The 22,566-nt window shown below is 51.5% G+C and overlaps 2 protein-coding genes across 2 annotated transcripts; one reads left to right on the top strand and one right to left on the bottom strand.

Annotated features, from left to right (window-relative positions):
- Nucleotides 1-3,155: 3,155 nt before the first annotated feature.
- On the top strand, nt 3,156-6,433 carry LOC100281731 (uncharacterized). Its single transcript, NM_001368087.1, has 3 exons — nt 3,156-4,129; nt 4,575-5,664; nt 6,055-6,433. The coding sequence occupies exons 1-3, from the start codon at nt 3,729-3,731 to the stop codon at nt 6,340-6,342; spliced, it is 1,779 nt and encodes a 592-aa protein (NP_001355016.1). The 5' UTR covers nt 3,156-3,728; the 3' UTR covers nt 6,343-6,433.
- A 1,495-nt stretch (nt 6,434-7,928) lies between these two features.
- Nucleotides 7,929-21,977, bottom strand: LOC103634509 (NADH dehydrogenase [ubiquinone] 1 alpha subcomplex subunit 8-B). The gene is made up of 2 exons (XM_008656371.3): nt 21,555-21,977; nt 7,929-8,461 (listed from the first exon to the last, which is right to left on the bottom strand). The coding sequence occupies exons 1-2, from the start codon at nt 21,749-21,751 to the stop codon at nt 8,326-8,328; spliced, it is 333 nt and encodes a 110-aa protein (XP_008654593.1). The 5' UTR covers nt 21,752-21,977; the 3' UTR covers nt 7,929-8,325.
- Between the last annotated feature and the right edge of the window lie 589 nt (nt 21,978-22,566).

Genomic DNA, 22,566 nt, shown 5'->3' with positions numbered 1-22,566 from the left:
GGGAAAAGTGATATAGGGGGAAAAATTTAGGGGTAACGGTTGCGGATAGTCTGAGTGGCTGCTGGGCGAAGATATTCTAGGGGGGAGGTGAATTTTGAGGTCACGCAAACGCAGTGTCCGACCGAGTCGACATAACGACAGGCCGCCAGTTGCTGCACAAAAGGTCAAACGGCAACAGGCACATAGGCTTTTCCTTTCTCGTGATAACCATAAAAGGCCGAAGAAGCGAGACAGATCCATTTTATTATACAATGCCAGTGCACAGTTCTCTCTCTGACCGAATTTTTTGTATTTTAGTCCCTAAACTGAAGTAAATTCACGTTTAGACCTAAAAAAATTTTAAATGCAGTTTTGGACCCACAGCTCGGCGCCATAGGCCGTGGCGCCGAGCTAACACAGCTCGGCGCCACAGCCTATGACGCCGAGCTGTGACGTGGCCGCAACGGCTAGTTGCGTCCAGGGCTTACCTGGCTCTGACGTGGCGGCGGCGCGGCCTCGTAGCTCGGCGCCACAGATCTTGGCGCCGAGGTACGAATGCCTATAAAAACGCCCGCGCGGCTGGCCGAGAGCAGCTCATTTCATCCCATTTTCAAACTTCGTCAAAAATTGCTGGATTCAAAGATTTGAGTTGGTTCACTTCGTAGGCCAAGGTATGATTTCGAACTGATTCGTTTTGTATATTGGGTTGTTAGTTAAATAATTTGTATACACCTATTATATTATTATTTCGAATATTAGTTTGTGTAGACTTATTATAAAGCATAATAGGTACAAGTGATAATTATAATCGTTTATTAGATGAAAGACATGTACCGAGAGGCGTTGTGGCAGAAGAGAGGTCGTCCTCGGGAGTTATATCCGGACGTATCTAGTAAGGATGCTCCTGTTCCTCCTGAACTCCCCGTGCCTAACTGTGACTGTGGCAGACTAGCTTGGGTACATCAATCACAACATCCAGACACGGCTGCTCGCTGCTACTACCTTTGTGGCACTTTGGACGTACGTAGCTTATGACTTGTCACTTAACTTTGTTCGCGTTCATTATTTTGTAGATATGTAATAGTGCATCTTTCCATTATTTTAGGGACATCAGAGGTGTTTCTTTTTCCAGTGGATCGATGGTCCTGATAAATTTGACCCTCGATATCTTCTTTTCGTTAATTGGTTGAGTGGAAGGACCAGTCATGAGCGTTTTAAGCGTTGGGTACCTCCTCCCCCGAATCCTCCACCAATGACGGATGCAGAGAAGGAGGTAGCAACAGAAAGACGGATGGACTCACCGCCTCGATGCGATTGTGGAGACCGTGCTGTCATCGACGAAGACTATGACAAGCAGTTCTGTTGTCCGAACATTGATTATGTGAGCCCATTGATACGCTAAATATATGAACTAGTTTTTATTTACAATAAATTACTAATTTTTTCTCCTGCAGCCATACGGGTGGCGTAAGTGTCGTTTCAGAGAGTGGTTGTATGGTCCTTTGTCCCATTGGCCAGAGCCAGAGGTAAAGGAAAAGAGATACATGGGGTGGGCGGCAGAAGAGGTCAAATTTGATCCAGTACTCTGCAAATGCGGTATTGAAGCTAAGTATGGATTAGTTCCTTCGGAGCTTGGTGTTGGATATTTTTGTGGACATATGGTCGATTACGATGAGGTTGGTATTTTTTTGCACCAGATGTAATGTTATAGCGGTACTTACTATTTTTTTGTAGGAGACGAGGAAATGCAGTTGGGAGAGTTACGACGACAAAGGAGAGGTGATGCGGACAATAGAGTCCAAGAGAATAATGGGACAGAAGATGCGTTGTGGATCTCAGCTCGTTGATTCGTACATTAACGATCGCATACGCGACATGCGTAGGGAAGCAAAATCTGCCTTTTATGATAGCCCGAAGCGTGCAGAGTATAGGAGGTTGAAGGCGGCAGATGAGAAGAGAGCACAGGATGCAAGGGAATGGGAAGCGGCTCAAGCCGAGAAACAGATGTTGGATAATCTTGCTGATCGCCTCAAGGGAAGTAAGTGAGATAAATGATATTTTAATTATGTTAGTACAATTTATTTATCCTGACTTTGCTAACTTAATTTTCTCATTATATTTGCAGAGATTGGAAGCGGCGTAAACTATTTGGCCGATGAGGCGCATGCGAGATATGTGCGGCAGTGGGCGGAGCTCGGGCGCGGCACAGGGCGGGCGGCGGCGACCGCGCTCGGGGGAGCTCGAGCGGGCGGCGGCGACCGAGCTCGGGGGAGCTCGAGCGGGCGGCGAGCTCCGGCGACGTCGGGCGGGGCTCGCTAAGGCGAGCCGGAGCTCGGCCGGGACGGGCGGGCGGCGGGGAGCCGGAGTCCGGGGAGGCGGCGGCGATTGAGGAAGTCGGCGGCGGCGTTGGTTTGGAACGAGCAAAGACAAGAAACGCGCGCACAGAGAAGGCCGTTTCCAGTTTTTTCCTAGCTCGGCGCCAAGATCTGTGGCGCCGAGCTAGGTGCCACGCAGGACTGCCACGTCAGGGAGCTCGGCGCCATAGGCTGTGGCGCCGAGCTGTGTTAGCTCGGCGCCACGGCCTATGGCGCCGAGCAAAGGGTCCAAAACTGCATTTAAAATTTTTTTAGGTCTAAACGTAAATTTACTTCGGTTTAGGGGCTAAAATACAAAAAATTCGGTCTCTCTGAAGACTGAAAAAGAAGGAGAGAGAGAAAGAAGGCAGAATCAATTCATATCTCAGACTATCTCACCACGGCTTATCCATTTGTCTCCCGTTACTAACTCCACTCTATAAATCATGTAATTTATAATAATATAAAACATTGTTTTGTATAGACACACACGATGTACACTAAGACTAATCTCATCTTCTATCTTAAACTTCACTTTATAAATAAATTCTACAGTACAAAACTGCATTTTGCATTACCGTACGACGTGCCGAGGACGGCCTGGCATTTGGACCAGGAATCCCAGCTTCGCATAGCGTATTCGGGGTGCATGGTGGATGCAAAGGAAGCTTGCCATTTGCAAGCTGCAAAGCATCTACATTATTCATTTCGGTTCCTATTTTTTCTGCCTGCGCATGGCAGCAAGATCACATGAACGCACCAAACACCTCTCATTAATTATTCGCAGGACGCCAGCCCCACCTCCCTCTCCTCTTCCTGCCATGCCTTGGCCCATGGCCCATCGTCCATGGACATGGACCAGAGGCCCTCACGCTCACGCCTTCCTAGCACGCTGGCATTGGTAGTACTACAAAAACAGGCGTCGTTTTTCTTTGCCTCCCTCCCCACCTTGTCTGGCTCCCTTCTTCGCTCTCCATGAGCTGAGCAAGGCTGGGCAGCAACACGGCGACGGAGAAAAATCTCTTCCCTGGCTCAGAGATTCCCCCACAAGACCACGGCATTTCCCCTTGCTACTGACCAAACATCGCAGCCTTTTCTTTTTGCGATTTTTCTTCACATTTTGTAGACACCAACGCCCCTTCCTTCAGTGTTCTGAATATAAATAAATACAGTAGATTCATCCAGCAGAAAATACAGAACTCTCGGTTTGTTCTGATCACTCGGTTCCATCTCCCAAAGCGACCCCGCCGCCAGTAGATCCATCCGGCAAGAACTCGGTTCTGCTCCGTCCTTCTGCCGTGCAGAAACGATCCCGCCGCCTTCAGTAGCGGTAGCAGAAAGCCCTATCAAGCGAGTGAAGACTCAGCAGCAGGCAAAGAGGTCGAGTCTCCAGCGATGGCGGCGGCGCTGGAGTGCTGGTCGGGGCGGCCGAGCACCGACGAGGAGATGGTGGAGCAGGTCCTCATGAAGCCCCACGGCCGTTCAGACGACTCCCTCCCGACCTGCGCCGACTCTGCCTCCGCCGGCGAGCCGACGTCGGCGCCCGCGCCGCCCAACCCCAAGAAGTGGCAGCGGCTGGGCCGCAACTTTGCCGGCGCCATCGCCGCGTTCAAGAACACGCTGAGCCTGGATGGCGGCGGCCTCCCCCGCGACCCCTCGCCTCGGGCCGAGAAGCCGCCGCCGCTCCTCCTCCGTGGCCTCGCGCAGCTCTACTCCCGCGGCGCCGCCGCCAACCAGCAGCTGCCGGAGAAGCTCGTAGCTGACCTCCGCCGCCACTTCGACGCTCTCCCCAACAGGTCAGTGTCCCAAAGTCGCCACCTTTTGTGTGTGTGTGTGTGTGTGTGTGTGTGTGTGTGTGTGTGTGTTTTACCCCATTTAGCAGTTAGCACCACCCGATTCCGCAACAAAGCAAGCTGTATTACTCGGCCAGCCTTTTCCCTCTTTCGGTCAAATTTTGCAACTCTATAGAGAGGTGCAGACCTACTTGCCACTGCCTCTATCGACGGCACAAATTTGCTGCAATCTGAGATTAGTTTCGTAAGCAACTAGTAATAGCTGGATCTTTTATCTACCATCTTTGTCATTAACTTCCAGAGATCACAAATCTGTGCAGTGAATTTCTGTTACTGCGTTTATGATTAAACCGACCACATAATTTGATATCTAAAGCTAAAGGCGACAGTGCATTTCTGTCTGGATCTGCTGAACGGTTGCTGACAAGCAAAAACTTCGATTTTGCAGCTACGCACAGGCAGGATTTGACATGAAAGATGTCCTCTTGCATGCCCGCCTTGTAGAGCAGGCGACCGGCGAGGATCAGCCTGCGGTGAACATTGAGGAAGTCCATGGCAGAGGAGCTGGTGATGAAGGCACTGTTTTCCAGCTAACATTTGCTTGCACTGCCCCGCTCTCGTGGCAGTCAATGTCAGGATCACTAGACAGCCCTTCGTTCTGCTGCAAGAAGATCCAGATCTTTGAGAAGAGAGGTCTGACACTTGGTGTCGTCATGATACTTGTGCAGACTGGGAACGAGGCGCTCTTCAAGAACCGGGTTGAGTCTGCGCTGAAATCGGTAGCAAAGAAGCAAAGGAAGAACAGTGGTGGTGGTGTGAAGCTGCCATTCGGGCTCTGCGGTTGCCAGGAAGAAGGATCGAGAAACTTCGATGAGGAGTCGATGTTTGATCCGGACGATGGCCAGGTACTCGACAATGAGCCGGCGCGCAGGCCACAGCTACCCACTCGCCTACCGCAGTCATCAGTCTTCGTCTCGGTAGATGAATGGCAGACCATCCGCTCTGGTGGCGAGGAGCTCGGTCGCTGGATGCTGCGTTCCGAGGAGATCGAGTTCATCGATTGGGTTGGTGCGAATTCGTTCAGGGGTGTCTATAGAGGAAAGAAGGTTTGGGTCAACAAATTGAGGGGCTGTGACATGGGAAGTGCTTACGAAGTTGAGATTCGTCAGGACTTGCTGCAGTTGATGAGTTGTGGCCAGAGGAACATCCTGCAATTCCATGGCATCTGTTTCAATGGAAACCATGGGCTCTGCATAGTAACCAGGATGATGGAAGGGGGATCAGTTCATGATATTCTTACGCAGAGAAACAAGAGGCTGTCCCTCCGGGACACGGTCAGGATCGCTCTTGATGTCGCCGACACTCTGGCTTTCATGAACAGCTACGGCATTGCGTACCGCGATCTCAATGCTAGGAAGATCCTGCTGGATAGGCAAGGGAATGCTTGCCTCGGGGATATGGGCATTGTTACCCCCTGTAGTAATGTTGGTGAGGTCACTGAGTATGAGACGTCTGGGTACCGATGGCTGGCTCCAGAGGTTAGTTTTCTTGACTTGGTTTACTGAAAAATTGTATTGTTGTCTACGAGTAGCCTTTATGAAAGTAAATGCTCAGTTGCAGTTGCTAGAGGTTCTTGCTGAACAAAGTTGCTCTATTTTGAACTGCTACCTGATATTATGGAATGGCCTATACAGTATTCAATGCAACGTTGAAGAGCTGTTGCGTTTCTTCTACAAGTTCATGCTTTCTTGTAGTAGATCAGCGAGTCAGTTGCATTTTTTTGCTTCCTTCTTGGGCAGTCACTAACACAATAAAAAGATGCTGGAAAAGTCAATCATCTAGTCGACAGTTGTGCAAACAAGTTTTCTGCTATCTCATTTTATACTGATCTGTCCTTGCTGAAAAGTTCAGTATGATGGTGTCTACAGATCATCGCTGGAGATCCTGAAACCGTCTCCGAGACCTGGATGAGCAACGTCTACAGCTACGGAATGGTGCTCTGGGAGATGATCACCGGAGAGGAGGCCTACTCCGCCTACTCTCCGGTGCAAGCGGCCGTCGGAATCGCGGCCTGCGGGCTGAGGCCGGAGATCCCCAGAGAGTGTCCTCCTTTTCTGAGGTCACTGATGAACAGGTGCTGGGACAATTCCCCTCTGAAGCGCCCTCAGTTCTCTGAGATCATATCCATCCTACAAAGGCAGCAGAACGTTAGATAGTGTTCTTTTCTTTTCTTTTTTTCTCTTCCCCCCTTCCTTCTATATTATTATATATGCTATATATCAGTTTGGCTTGGCTGTTTGCATGCCTAATCATGCAGGAAACTGCATCTGAGAAAAAATATAATATAATTATATATGTGCAGTGCGGAGGCTTTTTATATTACTGCTCACATCTCTTGAAGTGTCAGTCCATCTTGAATTAGAAGGTGACGTGAAAATGGTGAGGATTTTGATGGCAGGGTCTAGGGGGGATGAAGGACAGTGTCCTCTACAGCAACCTGCAGAGTGCTTGTTATTAAGAGCTAGTAGTATTGTGCACATCAATGTTTGGACGCGCACAACATGTAACAATGTTGGATCTACCGGGTCTTTGGGACAGGTCAAGATCTGTCGAGATTCCCCCGGTCTGACCTGCTCAAGATTGCGATGTGGCGGAATTTGGGTCAAAATTGGGCAGCCACTCGCCACTTCGCCAGCATCATGTCCACATCTGCTTCTACTCCATGTGCCTGTCCGCCATGTGCTTCCATGGCCATGACGGCCTCCCTATAATTGGCGTCTCGTTTTCTTTGAGCAGTGTCCACCTACGACTTTGTCAGGCTTCAAGATGCCGCGTCATTGTAGCTTCTCTGATTCCATTTGCGCCATTTGGGGATACCCAAACCCAATCTCCCAATCCTTGAACGTGTGCCGGTTGCTAGAAAACAGTGGTGAATGATTATGTCACCACACTTTATCGATTTGAAATAGGCGGTGGTGTTTGGTTTAAAGTTTAGTTCGTGATGTTTAAATATTAAATATGAGTATTAAATATAAGTTTAATTGAGTTTAATAAATTCGGCTCGTCTTTTAGTCTTCATCTATATAATTAGTTTTATAATTATATAATTAGTTTTATAATTAGACTATATTTAATAATCACAATTATTATTCAAACATTCGATTTGACATAAATTAAAGTTTAGTTACGTGAAACCAAACACAGAAGCAAAGTTGGTTGCCTCAGGCTATCACCTAAATGCCTTTGTTCGTATTTTTTATTTATATTTAAATACCTCCACTTCAAAGATTTTTCTTCTTATTTCACCTCTCCAACCATTCCCATTGTTTTATTCTTTAGTTAAGCTATCTTAATTTTTCTTCGTCAGTTTTCATAGTTTTTAAAAAACTATAAACATTTTTATTAATGTAACATATATTGTTATCAAGTAATTAAACCTAAAAAGAAAAAGATTACTTAAATTTGAAAAGAGTTAATTGAGCAGTTAAAAGCATTGATTAACGAAAGGAGAAAGATTATGCCCTCACCCTGGCGACCGCCGTTGGACGGTATTTCATCTTGTGAAACGTTGAAGAACCATGACCCGGTCTTACAAGACGACTTCGTGATCGTGAAGAACCATGGCAAGCAACAGCCATACGTTCGGATCATAATTTTTCATCCCCACGCAGCTCTCGGCTCTCGCTGAAACGCATTGACACCTTCTCCCCCGGAGCTCATGTCTGCGCCCGTCCGCTGGCAGCAGCAAAGCCAGCAACTGCAACGCAGCGCCTCATCCTCTGTGAACTGATAAAGAAGGCAATGAATGTTTTTTTTCTGTAGTCTGTACAGAGTACAGACTATTCAGATTTGAGACGATATGATGTAGGAGTACATTGTAGTTGTGCCATAGCCTTGTGGAAGTCCAGAGCAGAAGATCAGATTAGCGGGTTAACACACTCGGGACAGACAGAAATAACAGCGAGTCCGCCAAATGTAATTTGTGAACCATAAAGAGAAAACACCATCATCACCATTTTAGAGCATTCGCCTGCTCTAAAATCCTGAGGGGCGGCAAATGGGGTGAATAGCTCCAGGCTGTGCTATTCATTCACCAGTACAAATTCCATGAGGACAACAAACATGGGATATCATGAACGCTGTTTTTCTGCCTTTTTTCCCTTATTTGCGAAGACCACTGCAAGTAAAACTCTCAAGATCTACTCGGAAATGGGGCAGGCTTCCTCAAAAGCTTGCTGCTCCTTACGGCAGAAGTCGAATTCGTTGGTGTAGTAATACATGCAACCAGCATATTCATCCATTTCCTTGGGACACTTTTGGTGAAGTTCTTTCAACCTGGCAGTGGAAACAATACTAGTCAAAGATGGCATAGGAATGACAGAAGTGATATAGGCTTATCCGCTTAATAGAAACCACACTGCCGAGGCAAACAATGTCGAACAATAAAAACAGGGTCCTACAACCTACAAAATACATGTAGCATTAAAAAACAATGCTAAGAAAGAAGCATACAGTAACACATGCTATTCAACTAAAAAAATAGCTAACAATATTGGGTGGTAATCTGCACTTCATTTCAAAATTAGAAGGGATAATAGGATGCACAGCCCCTTAAATCTGAATGAACCCCCTCCCAGAAAATGACCAAAAGAAAATGAAATTGCTGGTTGATTTTGGGATAAAATGATAGGTCTCTATATTATCGATTACTCCATTCTATAATGTATGTTGGTTTCGTTTTGTTCTAAGTAAAACTTCTTTAACTTCAACCAGGTTTATAGAAAAATATATTGCATCTATAATACCAAATAAATACATTATCAAGAAACATTTGAAGGTGGATTTAATTAAACTAATTTTATGTTGAACATTGGTGCATTTTTCTATAAACTTATTCAAAGTTAGAGAAGTTAGACTTAAGACAAAAATAAAACAATCTACATTTGTAACGCATCGAGTACCAAACAAGAAATAATATAAACACATACTTACATGTGGCACAGAATACACATGTCAGCCTCAACAGGTGTTTTTTTTTTCATATTCTCCAGCTTTTAAGAATGAAAAATGTCCTATGCAACTCAATGCTCCAGAATTGCGGATCTGGTATATTTCAATATATGTCAACACTGATAATGTACTTTGCTTTTCTTACTTTATGTCCCGTGTAACCTATACACATTAACTCCTCGCTCTCAAACTCTCAATGCTCAAGAAGAAGAAAAAACTGGCACGCAGAAGCATGACAGCACCAATTCAACCACTTCAGGCTTCTAGCCAACAAATTGTTGAACTATAAGGGGTTCTTTTGACAGGACTCAGGAGCCAAACAAAGTAAGATATCAAGCAAAGTTGAAATCACATATCTTTTAGTTATAAAAGCATGTAAATATGTGATGATGCTGAATGAATTTTGCCAAAGCCTTTTCTCATTCCATTTCCTCTATCGCAGTTCATGCTACCATACTGGATAATAGTCAGAAACATGTCCTAACATCCCTGGAGATGCAATGCAAGGTAGAACTTGTGTTCAAGCAGTATTGTCACCATCTTATTAATTTAAACTCAATGCATAAACTAGTACATTCCTGAGAGTGGATAATTGTTGACTTTGGTACATATTTGCTTCCCTCAATCACTTGTTGATATTACATTTAACTTCACTTGATTAATCTGTGAATTTTCCACATTGTATTCATGGTGACTTATGATTCTCTGGCCACAGAAGAACATTCTAACCACAAAATGAGCAGTTCAGAGTAAAGTAGGCAGAAATGTGATCTTAGCTGCAAACAGCAAGTGTCATCACACTAAATAGTTAGTTCAATTTAGCTTACTGAAGAGCAATGTGGAAATCAATTACATGGAAGATCAACAAAGTAGGGAGGTTCTTAGCCTTCTACTAGAAGAAATGGAGCTGTGACACATTCACACAACTAGGGCTTCCAGCAATCGGTTCTAGATATCCGAGCTTCCAGTTTGGGACAGTCACACCAAATCAACCACTGTAAGATGATATGGTAGGTAGCAGTTATATGTATTTTATGTAACGACCAAGTACAAAATTAATCATTGTACAGTCCCTTATTAGCTACAATTTTATCATCTTGGCAATACTTGCTAGGGGATTCACCCATCACAGTCCCCTGGCCCCTAAAATCTATTTGATTATCGTTAATAAATTGATGGCTGGAAAATGAGATATAGGATAAATTGTTGGCTGGAAAAATGAGATAAAGGAAAAGGTACAAAAAAATATGGTTCATATAAAAATACAATTTTCATGTAGCAGAGGGATATTGTTTGGATGAAACCAAACTAAACAATCAAGGTAAAAAAACCATTGACTCATTTTGATAGATGACCGAGACAAATGAGCTGTCTAACAATGAACATCACCAGTTTAAAGTGCTCTAAGGTTGAAGGCCTCAGTAGCATCTGGCCATAGATTCACATGTATAGGTTGTCGATCCTTCATTTTGTTGGTTCACTGGCTACAGCCATGTACTAGAACCTGCACTTATGGGCTATGGCCATGTTTGAGTGACTGATTCTTTCGAATCACTCTCTTCTTAATATAATGACCCACAGCTCTCATGTGTGTTCAAAGGAAAACATGGTGCAGCCTTGCAAGTTGCAATGCGATCCGAAACCTCTAATACTGTATTATATGAACATAATTCATAATTTTCTATCTTCGTTGAAGTTATCAAACCATGTATATGCATATCATTTGCATAACTACTCAGCTGCTGATTAACCTGATAAGGGATGGCTGTTGGAACTCGCTCTCAGCAGCAAGAAGGCCAACAAGGGTGAACGGTGGTGACAACAGGGTTACGTGCACGGGGGCAATAGCTCTGTTGATCTAGCCTCTCACGGGCACTGTGCGGGGGTATTTATAGGTATCTGAGTGCCCAGCGTCTTGTGTTAAGGACGCATGTGCCCTCAGACACCTATTTTATCCCCAGAATATTCCCATAAAGCAGGGTTACAGACCGTAATTACAAGTACTCCCTTACAAGTTAGGCCCGTAATACAGAGGCGGCCACGCGGGGCCCGTTACAATGGGCCAGATCGCACGTGGGCCTTGGGACTGAACGAGGACGCGCCGTGGTAGGACGTCGCCGCAGGCCTTCGTCAAAGCGCCGAGTCCTGCGAAGGGTGTCCCTGCCCGCTTTGTCCCTGTCGGACCAGCGGCTGCAGCGAAGGCCTCGAGCGAAGGGTGGCGTCTTTGCCCGCTTTGTCTTTGCCTTCGGCTCGTGGGGCGTTACGTGCCGAGGACGGAAGGCCAGCGCAGCTTTGACATCCGCGGGTCAAATGAACGTTTGAACAGGGTCTTCGAATTAAATCAACTGCCGTACGACGGTTACCCTGGTCAAGACGAAGCAGACCGCCGTGGGAAGAAGCCGGCGGTGGAGACTGGAGGCGACCCTGCGCTGGTGGCCGCCGCCTCCTCGAAAAAGAGAAAATTAGGTACTGCGATGGGAAGACTTGGGGTGTCTGATAGTTTCGCTAGAGATTTAATGAGGACGTGTGCGGCCCCGGGGGAGAGGATGTCTTCGCCCGAGCTCCGGGAGTCTTCGGCTCGGATGCTGAGGGTTACCGGGGGTTGTTGGCCTAAAAACATTCCTATCCCCTGCGCGGCTGAGGAGGACTGTTTTACATCTCGTATGGTTCATCGGTGGAAAGTTTTTCCTTATGGGCGAAATATCGGTCATGTTGTGTGGGCAGTGATGGACAAGGATCGCCAAGGCGCGGCGCGAAAACGCCAGGCGACTGTGAGGGTTCACGAAGCCCGGCCGAAAAGGCATCGGGGAACGGCGAAGGCTGAGGCCTCTGGCGGAGGCAAGCCGCCGCTGCCGACAAAGGTGGGCGCCTCCGCGCCTGGCAAGGCGCCGGAGACGACGGTGGGCGCCGGAGGCCCCAAGCTGTCGAAGGTGGTGCCGTCTGTCAGCGGGGTGGCGGAGGCTGCGAAGGCGGCCCGATCGCTACCGCCGCCTGGCAAACGCGTTGCCGACTTCGGCACCGAGATTGATGTGGAGGATTATCTTGGGGGTAAGTCTATATGAATATATATAGCTTTTTTTTTTAATTTGTTGACGCGTTGCAGGGTCGGACGAGGGCCCGCTTGCTCTAGTTGTGCCTGGCGCGGCGATCGCGACGGCTGCGCCAGCGCCGAAGGCGGGGGGAGAGACCCTTGACGCCGGAGGCGAGGTGTCTGCCCTCGCGCTGGTCAGAGACGAGGCGGGCGTGGCGACCCGTCGGCTGAAGGGAGCGACGGAGGCGCTGACTCGAGCGACGGAGGCGCTGAGTCAGGTCCGCCGAGCTATGCATTTTTTTTTACGCAACGACCTTACGTGTGTTCTGCAGGTGGCTGACTTCACCAGCCGCACTGCGTCGGGGGCCCTTACGGCAGCGTTGTCTGCCGAGGTCGAGAGACTTCGGACGCAACATGCGGACGCTGTCCGTGAGAAGTCGGCCTCCGACAGCAAGTGCCGCAAACTGGCGGAGAAGGTGGCCGCCCTTGAGAAGAAGGCTGACCTCCGGCGCCAGCTGGCGGGGGAGAGGAGGGAGGCCAACGAAGCCATCGCCAAAGAGCAGGCTGCGCAGGCGGAGGCCAGGCTGGCGCGGGCGGAAGGCAATATCGCCAAGGAGCTCGCCGGAGAGCTGCAGCGGCGGCTTACTGCCCAGGAGAGCCGCGCGGAGGGGGCCGAGGCCGCGATGCGAGCGGAGGCCGAACGGACGCGCATGCAGCTCATGACTTCATATCGCGAGCTGGGTGTGCGGACGGGTGACTTCGAGGTGCCGGAGCGAGAGGCCGGGCTTCGCTGTCTGGAATGGGTGCAGGAGGAACTGCAGGAGCTCCCCACTGTCTTGGCGGGGTTGATGGCGTTCACCTCCCTGGTCACCTGCGAGGCAGCGATGAACGCGCTCTCTCGCGAAGGCTGCCGGCACTTTGAGGCCCTCGACCAGGTGGATGAGGATTTTGGGCGTGATATCTTCGAGGTCGAAGACCCCGTGGTGAAGGAATCCGCCGGGGCCCTCTATGACCGGATGTGGGGTTCATACGGTCGTGAGGTGGTCCGGGCGCGGGCCGAGGCTGCGAGGGCTCAGGTAACGTTGTCGTTTGCCCGGCGTCTGCTGGATGCGGTCTGTGCGTGTGTTTGCTGAGTTTTTGTGCGTTTTGTTTTAGGCGGAGCGCGGCGAGCGAGTGGACGACTTCGGGGCGCTGAACAGCGCGCTGCCTGAGCCGGAGACGACCCCTGCGGAGGCCGCGACTGGAGTCGCCCCGGGACCGACCCCGGAGACTGCGGAAGATGCACCGGGCGCTCCTGCATCTGCCGCGGCCGGCGAAGACCTTCCCCCAAAGGTGGCCGAAGGCGCGCCAGATGCCCCCGCAGCTGCTGTGCCGAGCGCTGAAGATCCAGCAGAGGCAGCGGCGGAGGGTCCCGCAGCGGCCGGGCCTTCGCAGGTGGCATAGGTGGTGTTTAGGGTTGAGGGATTTTTGGATGTGGTACTGAATTTTGGTTGCTGCGCAGGTTCAGGATTTTGGGCCTGCGCACGCAACCGCTACCACTGAGTTTTTGGCGGCTTCGACCGCGGAAGATGGAAATGAATGTGGTGGGTCTGTTTCTGAGTTTTTTGATGTTACTGACTCTGGGAGCTCGGTTGAGTGGACTGAGGAGTCGTCGGAGGAGGACTTGGATTATTTTGCGGCCTTGGACGTGGCTGCGGCGGAGGCTGCACCACATGCTGCGGACGCGCCAGGCGTGCCCGGTCCTAGCACCGGGCACCGACGACGAAGGGCGGTTGCAAAGCGTAGGATTAGTGCGGAGGAAGGGGCTCGGCTTCGCGTTAGTAGGGCTGGCCGGCAGGAGCTGCTGTCTTTGCCGGCCGCCTCGGGTGTAGGGGAAGGGGAGCTGCGAAGCCTTTTTGCGGGTGAGGAGCTTAGGATAATGTTATTTAATTATAGAGAGATGGGGATTATTCCTAAGGTTGAGCCGATGTAGGGCGTGGTGCCCTCGCTTGTGTATGTGTAAAGGCTTGTAAAATGGAGTTGTGTGCCCTCGCGTGCCTGTGCCTGCGAGGGCGCTGTGTACTTTGTCTGGTGTGATTGATTGATTGGTCTTGCTGTCGTTTCTGCTTTTTGTTATACTGTGCTGGCTGCGCCCTTAGGCGGCTCCTGCGATAGACTTCGGACTTTTGCGCGTTTGTGCTTGGTCCGGCTGCACCTTTTAGGCGACTTCTGCGCGGATAGTCTTCGCGATGGACTTCGGATTTTTGCGCACTTGTTGTGCTAAGTCCGGCTGCACCCTTAGGCGACTTCTGCGCGGATTGTCTTCGCGATAGACTCCGTTTTTTGCGCACTTGTTGTGCTGAGTCCGGCTGCACCCTTAGGCGACTTCTGCGCGGATAGTCTTCGCGATAGACTTCGGACTTTTGCGCACTTGTTGTGCTGAGTCCGGCTGCACCCTTAGGCGACTTCTGCGCGGATAGTCTTCGCGATAGACTTCGGATTTTTGCGCACTTGTTGTGCTAAGTCCGGCTGCACCCTTAGGCGACTTCTGCGCGGATAGTCTTCGCGATAGACTTCGTTTTTTTGCGCACTTGTTGTGCTAAGTCCGGCTGCACCCTTAGGCGACTTCTGCGCGGATAGTCTTCGCGATAGACTTCGTTTTTTTGCGCACTTGTTGTGCTAAGTCCGGCTGCACCCTTAGGCGACTTCTGCGCGGATAGTCTTCGCGATAGACTTCGTTTTTTTGCGCACTTGTTGTGCTAAGTCCGGCTGCACCCTTAGGCGACTTCTGCGCGGATTGGTCGCACGCGAGGGTGGCTAGCGCTTAGCCTCGCGGTGACTTCGAATTGGTCGAATGCCGAAGACCGTTGTTGCGGTCTTTTTTCGACACATGCTTTTGCGGGGGATTTTTCTCACATATATTACATGGCTCCGCCTCGTTAAAAACCTCACCCCCCGGGAGGAAAAGAGTGCGGGCCGGTACAAGATTGTTTGCGGCGAATTACAAGGGCGAAATCGGCCCTAAATGGGTCAAACAAAAAATTTGCGAAGGTTGTCGACGTTCCAGGAGTGCTCTAGGTCCTCGCCGTTTGGCGTTGTGAGCCTGTAAGCACTGGGGGAAGCTTTTGACTTGACTATGAAGGGGCCCTCCCACTTGGGCTCCAATTTGCCCTTGGACTCCGTCCGAGCTGTTCGGATGAGTACGAGGTCCCCCTCGCTGAACTCCCTCGGGATGACTGCACGGTCGCACCATGCTTTGGTCTGGGCCTGATATTTGTTCAGGGCCTGTAAGGCGAAGACCCGGTCTCCGTCAATGAGATCTTTTGAAGTTGGCTCATCCACGTCGGGGACGGCTGTCGGAACTGTACGCGGGGACCCATGCTTTATTTCTTGCGGGGTCATTGCCTCCGATCCGTATAGAAGGCGGAAAGGAGTGAACCCGGTCGCTCTGCACTCGGTTGTGTTTAGCGCCCAGACTGCCTCCGGTAGTAAATCGGTCCATTTGCCTTTTCTTTCATCGAGGAGCATCTTTTTGACAGCTGTGAATATTTTCCCATTGGCGCGCTCTACGACCCCGTTGGACTGCGGATGATAGACTGAAGCGAAGGCAAGCTTGGTGCCGATGGAGAAACAAAAATCCTTGAAATCTTGGCTGTCGAACTGCTTGCCGTTGTCGACTGTTAGCTCGGACGGTACTCCGAAGCGGCAAACGATGTTCTGCCAGAAGAATTTTTGGGCAGTCTTTGATGTGATTGTGGAAACAGCCCTCGCTTCAATCCATTTGGTGAAGTATTCGACAGCTACGAAGGCGAACTTAAGGTTCCCCTGAGCGGTGGGCAGGGGCCCGACGATGTCCAGGCCCCAGCGCTGGAGAGGCCATGTATGGGCAATCAACTTTGTATATTGCGAGGGGTTGCCTGACCGAGGGGAGAACTTCTGGCAGGCTTCGCAGGACCTCGTGACCCGATTTGCGGCGCAGATCATTGCGGGCCAGTAAAACCCTTGACGGATCACCTTGGCAGCCAGGGCCCTTGGCCCTGCGTGCGAGCCGCACGTGCCACTGTGGACTTCGCGTAGGATCTGCATGCCTTCGGTTTCAGTGACGCATTTGAGCATTGGCTGACTGACCCCTTTCTTGTACAGTTGGCCTTCGATCAGAGCGAAGTCCCGGCTTCGATGTCTGAGGCGCTTTGCCTCACTGACGTCGGCTGGATGATAGTACCCCTGTAGGAACAGGGTTATTGGTGCCCTCCAGTCTTCTGTCATGATTAGGTTGACTGTACGGTGGCCTTCGCTATCATTAGTGATCTGGAGCCCTTCGGGGCTCCGGACAGCTGGGGTGCCGATGGTGTGGAAAAACACGTCGGAGGGCAGGGGCTCGCCCCTGGCGGCGGCCTTGGCTAAGGCATCGGCCTCCTCGTTCTTGGCCCTATCAACATGCTGTAGGGTGAATCCCTTGAACTGTCTCTCGAGACTTCGGATAGCCGCGAGGTATTGCATGAGCGCGGGGTCTTTTGCTGCATAGTCTTTCTCGACCTGACCGGCAACTATCTTGGAGTCTGTTTTGATGATACATGTGGTGACTCCGAGGGCCCTTAGCTTGCGGAGACCGAGGATGACTGCTTCATACTCTGCTATGTTGTTTGTACATTTGTCAGATTCCAGAGCAAAGCTGAGGCGTGCTGCGTATCTGTGTTTGACTCCGGCTGGTGAGGTGACGACTGCAGCGACGCCTGCCCCCGCATGACACCATGCACCGTCGCAATGGATAGTCCAGACCTTTTCTGTGGATGGGTCCGGCTGTGTTATTGGCCCTGTCCAGTCGACGACGAAGTCTGCCAGGACTTGCGACTTGATAGCTGTCCTGGGCTCGAAGCTGATGTGGTAGCCGGAGAGTTCGGCTGCCCACTTGGCAATCCTCACTGATGCCTCCGGGTTCCTGAATAATTCGCCGAGTCCCCTGTCTGAGGTGACTCGGACCTTAAATGCTTCAAAATAATGGCGCAACTTGCGCGAGGACATAACAACTGCGTAGGCAATCTTCTCCAGCTCTGTCATGTTGCATTTGGACGGTGTCAGGACTTCGGAGACATAATAGACAGGGCACTGTCTGACCGCGCCCTCGACTGTCTGCTCCTGTACCAGTGCCGCGCTGACCGCGTGCGGCGAAGCCGCGACATAGAGCAATAAGGGGAGCGAGGAGTCTGGGCTTGCGAGGATGGCCAGCTCCGCCAGGTACTGTTTTAATGAGGCGAAGGCCGCTGCTTGCTCCGGTCCCCAGGCGAAGTTCTTCGCGCCGCGGAGTGTTTTGAGGAATGGAAGACTTCGCTCGGCGGACCTGGAGATGAATCTGTTGAGCGCGGCCATCCTGCCTGTCAGGCGCTGGACGTCCCTGGCCGACTGCGGAGGCGACATATCGACGATGGCCTGGATCTTGGTTGGGTTGGCCTCGATGCCCCGGCGGGACACCAGGTAGCCCAATATCTTGCCCTGGCGAACACCGAAAACACACTTTTCCGGGTTTAGACGGAGTCGTGCATCTCGCATGTTCGCGAATGTTTCTGCCAGGTCAGCGAGATGGTCCTCCTTATTCTTGCTGGCGACGACGATGTCGTCCACATATGTGAATATATTTCTGCCGACCTGCCCCTCGAGCACTGTTTTGGTGAGTCTGGAGAAGGTGGATCCGGCATTCTTGAGACCCTCCGGCATTCTGACAAAGCAATAGGTGCCGAAGGGTGTTATAAAGCTGGTGCTGGCTTTGTCTTCCTCCTTCATGTATATCTGGTGATAGCCGGAGAAGCAGTCGAGGAGAGACATGACCTCGCATCCGGCCGCGCTATCGACTATTTTGTCGATCCGCGGCAACGGGAAATTGTCTTTTGGGCAGGACTTATTGAGACTGGTGAAGTCTATGCACATGCGCCATTTTCCGTTTTTTTTCTGCACCATCACAACATTGGAGAGCCACGTGGGGTAAGCCACTGGCTCGATGAATTTAGCCTCCAGGAGGCGATGCACCTCTGCCTTGGCGGCCTCTGTCTTTTCGTCTGACATTTTGCGAAGCTTCTGCTTTTTGGGTCGCACCGAAGGGTCAATCCCCAAGCTGTGCTCAATTATGGCTCGGCTGACTCCGACCAGATCGAGGGCAGACCAGGCGAAGACATCTTTATTCTTGGCCAGGCAGCAGAGAAGTCTCTCTTCTTCAAGTGAGGTGAGGTCTTCGCTGATAGTTACTGTCTGCTTGGGCGTGGCCTGATCGAGGGGGACAGTCTTGGTCCCGTCTTGGCACTGCAACTGTGCCTTGTCGTGCTGCTTGTCGGTTGGGCTGGCCGGCGCAGGGACCTCGCGCTGGGTTGTGAGACAGTGTACGTTTCTCTGACCGGGCACGAAGTCCCGCTCAATGTTGCGCGCCGTCTGCTGGTTGCCGTAGACTGTGATGGCGCCTAGCGGGCCTGGTATCTTCATACATAGGTACAACCCGTGGATGGCGGCTTCGAACTTGTTGATGGATCCCCGGCCCATGATGGCGTTGTATGAATATACCATGTCGACAATGTCGAAGGTTACTTGCTCACTCCGGGCATTGGGCGCTACACCGAAGGAGAGGGGCAACTCTATCTTGCCAACTGGAAAGGTGCCCTTGCCGCCGAAACCATACAACGGGTTGTCCGAAGGCTTCAGCAAGCTGTGGCTTATACCCATGCGGTCGAAGGCGTGGAGGAAGATGATGTCCGCCTGACTGCCGTTGTCGACTAGGACTTTGTGTAAGTCCCAGCCTGCCACGCTGCAATTGATGACCATAGCGTCGATGTGGGGGGCGCTGCGTAGGTCGACGTCTCGTGCGTCGAAGGTTAGCGGTATGTGGGACCACTTCGTCTGCACGACTGGGCCAGTGACGGCGACGTGGTTGATGCTGCGGTAGTGGTCCCGCTTTTGCCGCTTGGTGTCGAAGTCAGTACTGGACCCCCCCGTTATCATGTGGATGACTCCGCGATATGGTTGATCGGCGAAGTCTTCCTGTTTTGGGGCGTGGGGGATGTTTTGGTGTTGCTGGTGTGGCGGTGGGGGTGGAGGAGGTACGATTTGTACTTCCTGATGGTGTTGGTAAGCGTGGTGCGGTGGATGCGGAGCGGGAGCGTGGATATATGGTGGAGGGGGTGGCTGGTAATTATGCGCGACAATTCTGGGATTGTCGGCTGGCTGCGCCCGCGCCATTCTGTCTCTGGTGGCCTTCGTCTCGGGGCAGTCTTTGGTCTGGTGGGCGCAGTCTTCGCCGTGGAAAAGGCAATAGAATCGGCGCGGCGGCTGTTGCGCCCGTCCTCGACCCCTGCCGCGAGTTCCGCTTCCGCGGCCCTGAGGGGATATTCCTGGCGGCGAGGGGGATCAGCAGCAGGCTGTTGGTTGACGATGTTGTGCACTTGCTGTTGACTGCGGCCATCTCGACCGGAGTCTGGTTGCGGAGTCCTCGTCCAGGTGCGGCTGGACTGCGGGGCATCTTTGGGCTTCCGCTGTGACTCAACCTTGCGCTGGTGGAGCTCTTCGGATTTGGCATATTTTTCGAAGAGCTGATATAGCTCCTGCAAGCTCTTTGGTGGATCTCTGATACAATGGCTGTAGAGGACGCCAGCCCGAAGGCCATTGATGGCGTAGTGGATAGCGATCTGATCGTCGACAGAGGGCAGCTGTGACTTGAGTGTTAAGAACTTGCGGTAATACTCACGCAGAGTCTCTTTTTCCAGCTGTTTGCAAAGCGAGAGCTCGGCCAACGCGTCGGTGTCTGGACGGTAGCCTTGGAAGTTGAGGAGGAACTTGTCCCTGAGACTTCTCCACGAATCAATGGACAGCGGAGGCAATCTGGTGAACCAGGTGAGTGCTGGGCCCTCTAGTGCGATGATGAAAGACTTCGCCATTGTGGCGTCGTCTCCTCCGGCTGATGCAACGGCGACCTGATAACTCATGATGTACTGCGTCGGGTCGGTGCTGCCGTTGTACTTGGGGTATGCCCCCGCTCGAAAGTTAGCCGGCCAAGGCGTCACTTGTAGGTGTGGCGCCAGGGGACTTCGCTCGTCGAGGTAGTTGACCCCTTGGAATGGCGCGCCGTGCTGGGAGACGTAGTCATGCTGGGGGAAACGCGGGTTCTCCGGCTGCGCCCGGTGTTGCAGGGGTGGGCCATGCTGCCGGCCGAGGTGGCCTTCGCGCGTGTCCTCCGGTTGTGTGCGCTGTTGGAGGGGTGGCTCTTGCTGTAGACCGAGGTGGCCTTCGCGCTGCATCAGCGCGATCTCGCGCTCGAGGTCTTGGGCTTTCTGCTCCTCGTCGCGTATCATTTGCCGCACTTTGGCTAATGCGGACACACGCTGGCGCTTGGCCTCCAGTATCTCTTTCTGCCTCTGGAGGTTGCGGTTCCTGAGGCGCAGGGCGCGCAGCTGCAGCTGTTCTTCTGTTGAGACGCCGAGGACCTCGCCGTCCTCGGTGAGGTCCGCGCCTTCCAGTGGGGCGAAGCCTGGGGGCGGCTGTGACTGTCCTTCGGTTCCGCAGGTGCGGAAGGTGTCGTCTTCGCCGGTGTGGGGAACATTGTCTTCAGTGGGCTCTTGGTGGGTGGATTGGGTGAGGACGAGGGCCTTGCCCTTTCTTGCGGCCAGCAGTGTTGCCTTCGCAGCCTCGTCAGCCTTGGGGTTAGCTCTCTTGGGTGCCATCGCGGGTGGTTTTGTCGTAGCACGAACGGTGGGCGCCAAATGTTGGAACTCGCTCTCAGCAGCAAGAAGGCCAACAAGGGTGAACGGTGGTGACAACAGGGTTACGTGCACGGGGGCAATAGCTCTGTTGATCTAGCCTCTCACGGGCACTGTGCGGGGGTATTTATAGGTATCTGAGTGTCCAGCGTCTTGTGTTAAGGACGCATGTGCCCTCAGACACCTATTTTATCCCCAGAATATTCCCATAAAGCAGGGTTACAGACCGTAATTACAAGTACTCCCTTACAAGTTAGGCCCGTAATACAGAGGCGGCCACGCGGGGCCCGTTACAATGGGCCAGATCGCACGTGGGCCTTGGGACTGAACGAGGACGCGCCGTGGTATGACGTCGCCGCAGGCCTTCGTCAAAGCGCCGAGTCCTGCGAAGGGTGTCCCTGCCCGCTTTGTCCCTGTCGGACCAGCGGCTGCAGCGAAGGCCTCGAGCGAAGGGTGGCGTCTTTGCCTTCGCCCCAACAATGGCCAAAGAGTACACACTAGTTATCGCATAACCAATGCCAGGTGTTCAACCGCAACATCAGTAACCTCACAAATCGCTTCACGAACGTATCGAACCCTAAAGAACAGAATGACGGAAGCAAGTCCAATCGAGCAGCAGGGCAATCGGACGGTACCAGCAGGGAGGATAGGGGGAGAACGTGGCAGACGGACTCACAGGCTGAGGACGCAGCGTGTGACCTGGCGGCCCTTCTCGAGGCACTTCTCGGGTTTAGGGTCCTTCTTCTTGCAGTTGAGGAAGGCAACGTTCTCCGGGCGGCACCGGACCGCGATGTGCTTCGACGCCGCCATCAGCACCGACGAAGTCGGGATCGGCTCCCCCGAGGCGTCTACGGGGGTGCTGCTCGCCGACATCGCTGCGGGCGAGGTGGATTCACCGGGCTCCTGGTCTTAGAGATCTGGAGGAGAACCGAAGGAGAGAGGAAGGGGCGAAGCGAGACGGCCACACCCAGACGAGGAAGGAGACGAAGGGACGATGGTGGGGACCGGTGAGTCGGTGACAGGTGGCCTATGTTGAATCTTCGCTTTCTCCAAAATGGCAAAATCTACGACCAAAATCTTCCGATCTCAAGAAGTTGCAAAAAAAATAATTAAGAGTTAAAAATGTTTGTGCTTCACTAATTCTCTATTTATTTATTAGTTGTTTTTAATTATCCACATTAACAAATAATAAATAAGTGGGTTTGTTTTCAATTTTTAATTGGACTGGCGCTAAAAATCGGTACCAACAACTTTCTATGACTTTTTTCCATCTATACAATGCTATAGATTTTTGACAGGTGAACTTTACCATCAGTTTCTATAAAAATGCCAATAATGTCTTGAAAGATCGGAGTTGTAGAAGGAAGACCAGACGACTACGCGCAACAAGCACATGTTGTCCACCAAGGTCCTCGTGAAGACAACATGGACACATGACATGAGGTGCTCTGGTGGCATATCGGCGTAAAGGTTTTCTAACGGTGGCGGCTAGAGTGGTGGTGATGGATTTATGGTCACGGAGATGGTGGATGACGCAAAATTGTGGCCGGAGTAAGCTTTCCGTGTTGGATTTGGCGCCAACACTGATTACGTGAGTCCAAACGAGGTTGCTAAATATAGAGATGAAATTAGATTTTGTAGTGAGTTTAAGTTTAGGCATACGCTTTACATAACTCAAGGGTTAGCCT

This window comes from Zea mays, chromosome 1, assembly GCF_902167145.1.
Source record: "Zea mays cultivar B73 chromosome 1, Zm-B73-REFERENCE-NAM-5.0, whole genome shotgun sequence".
Taxonomy (NCBI): domain Eukaryota; kingdom Viridiplantae; phylum Streptophyta; class Magnoliopsida; order Poales; family Poaceae; genus Zea; species Zea mays.
Note: the sequence above shows the minus strand (reverse complement) of the source record. Positions and strands in the feature narration are given on the sequence as shown.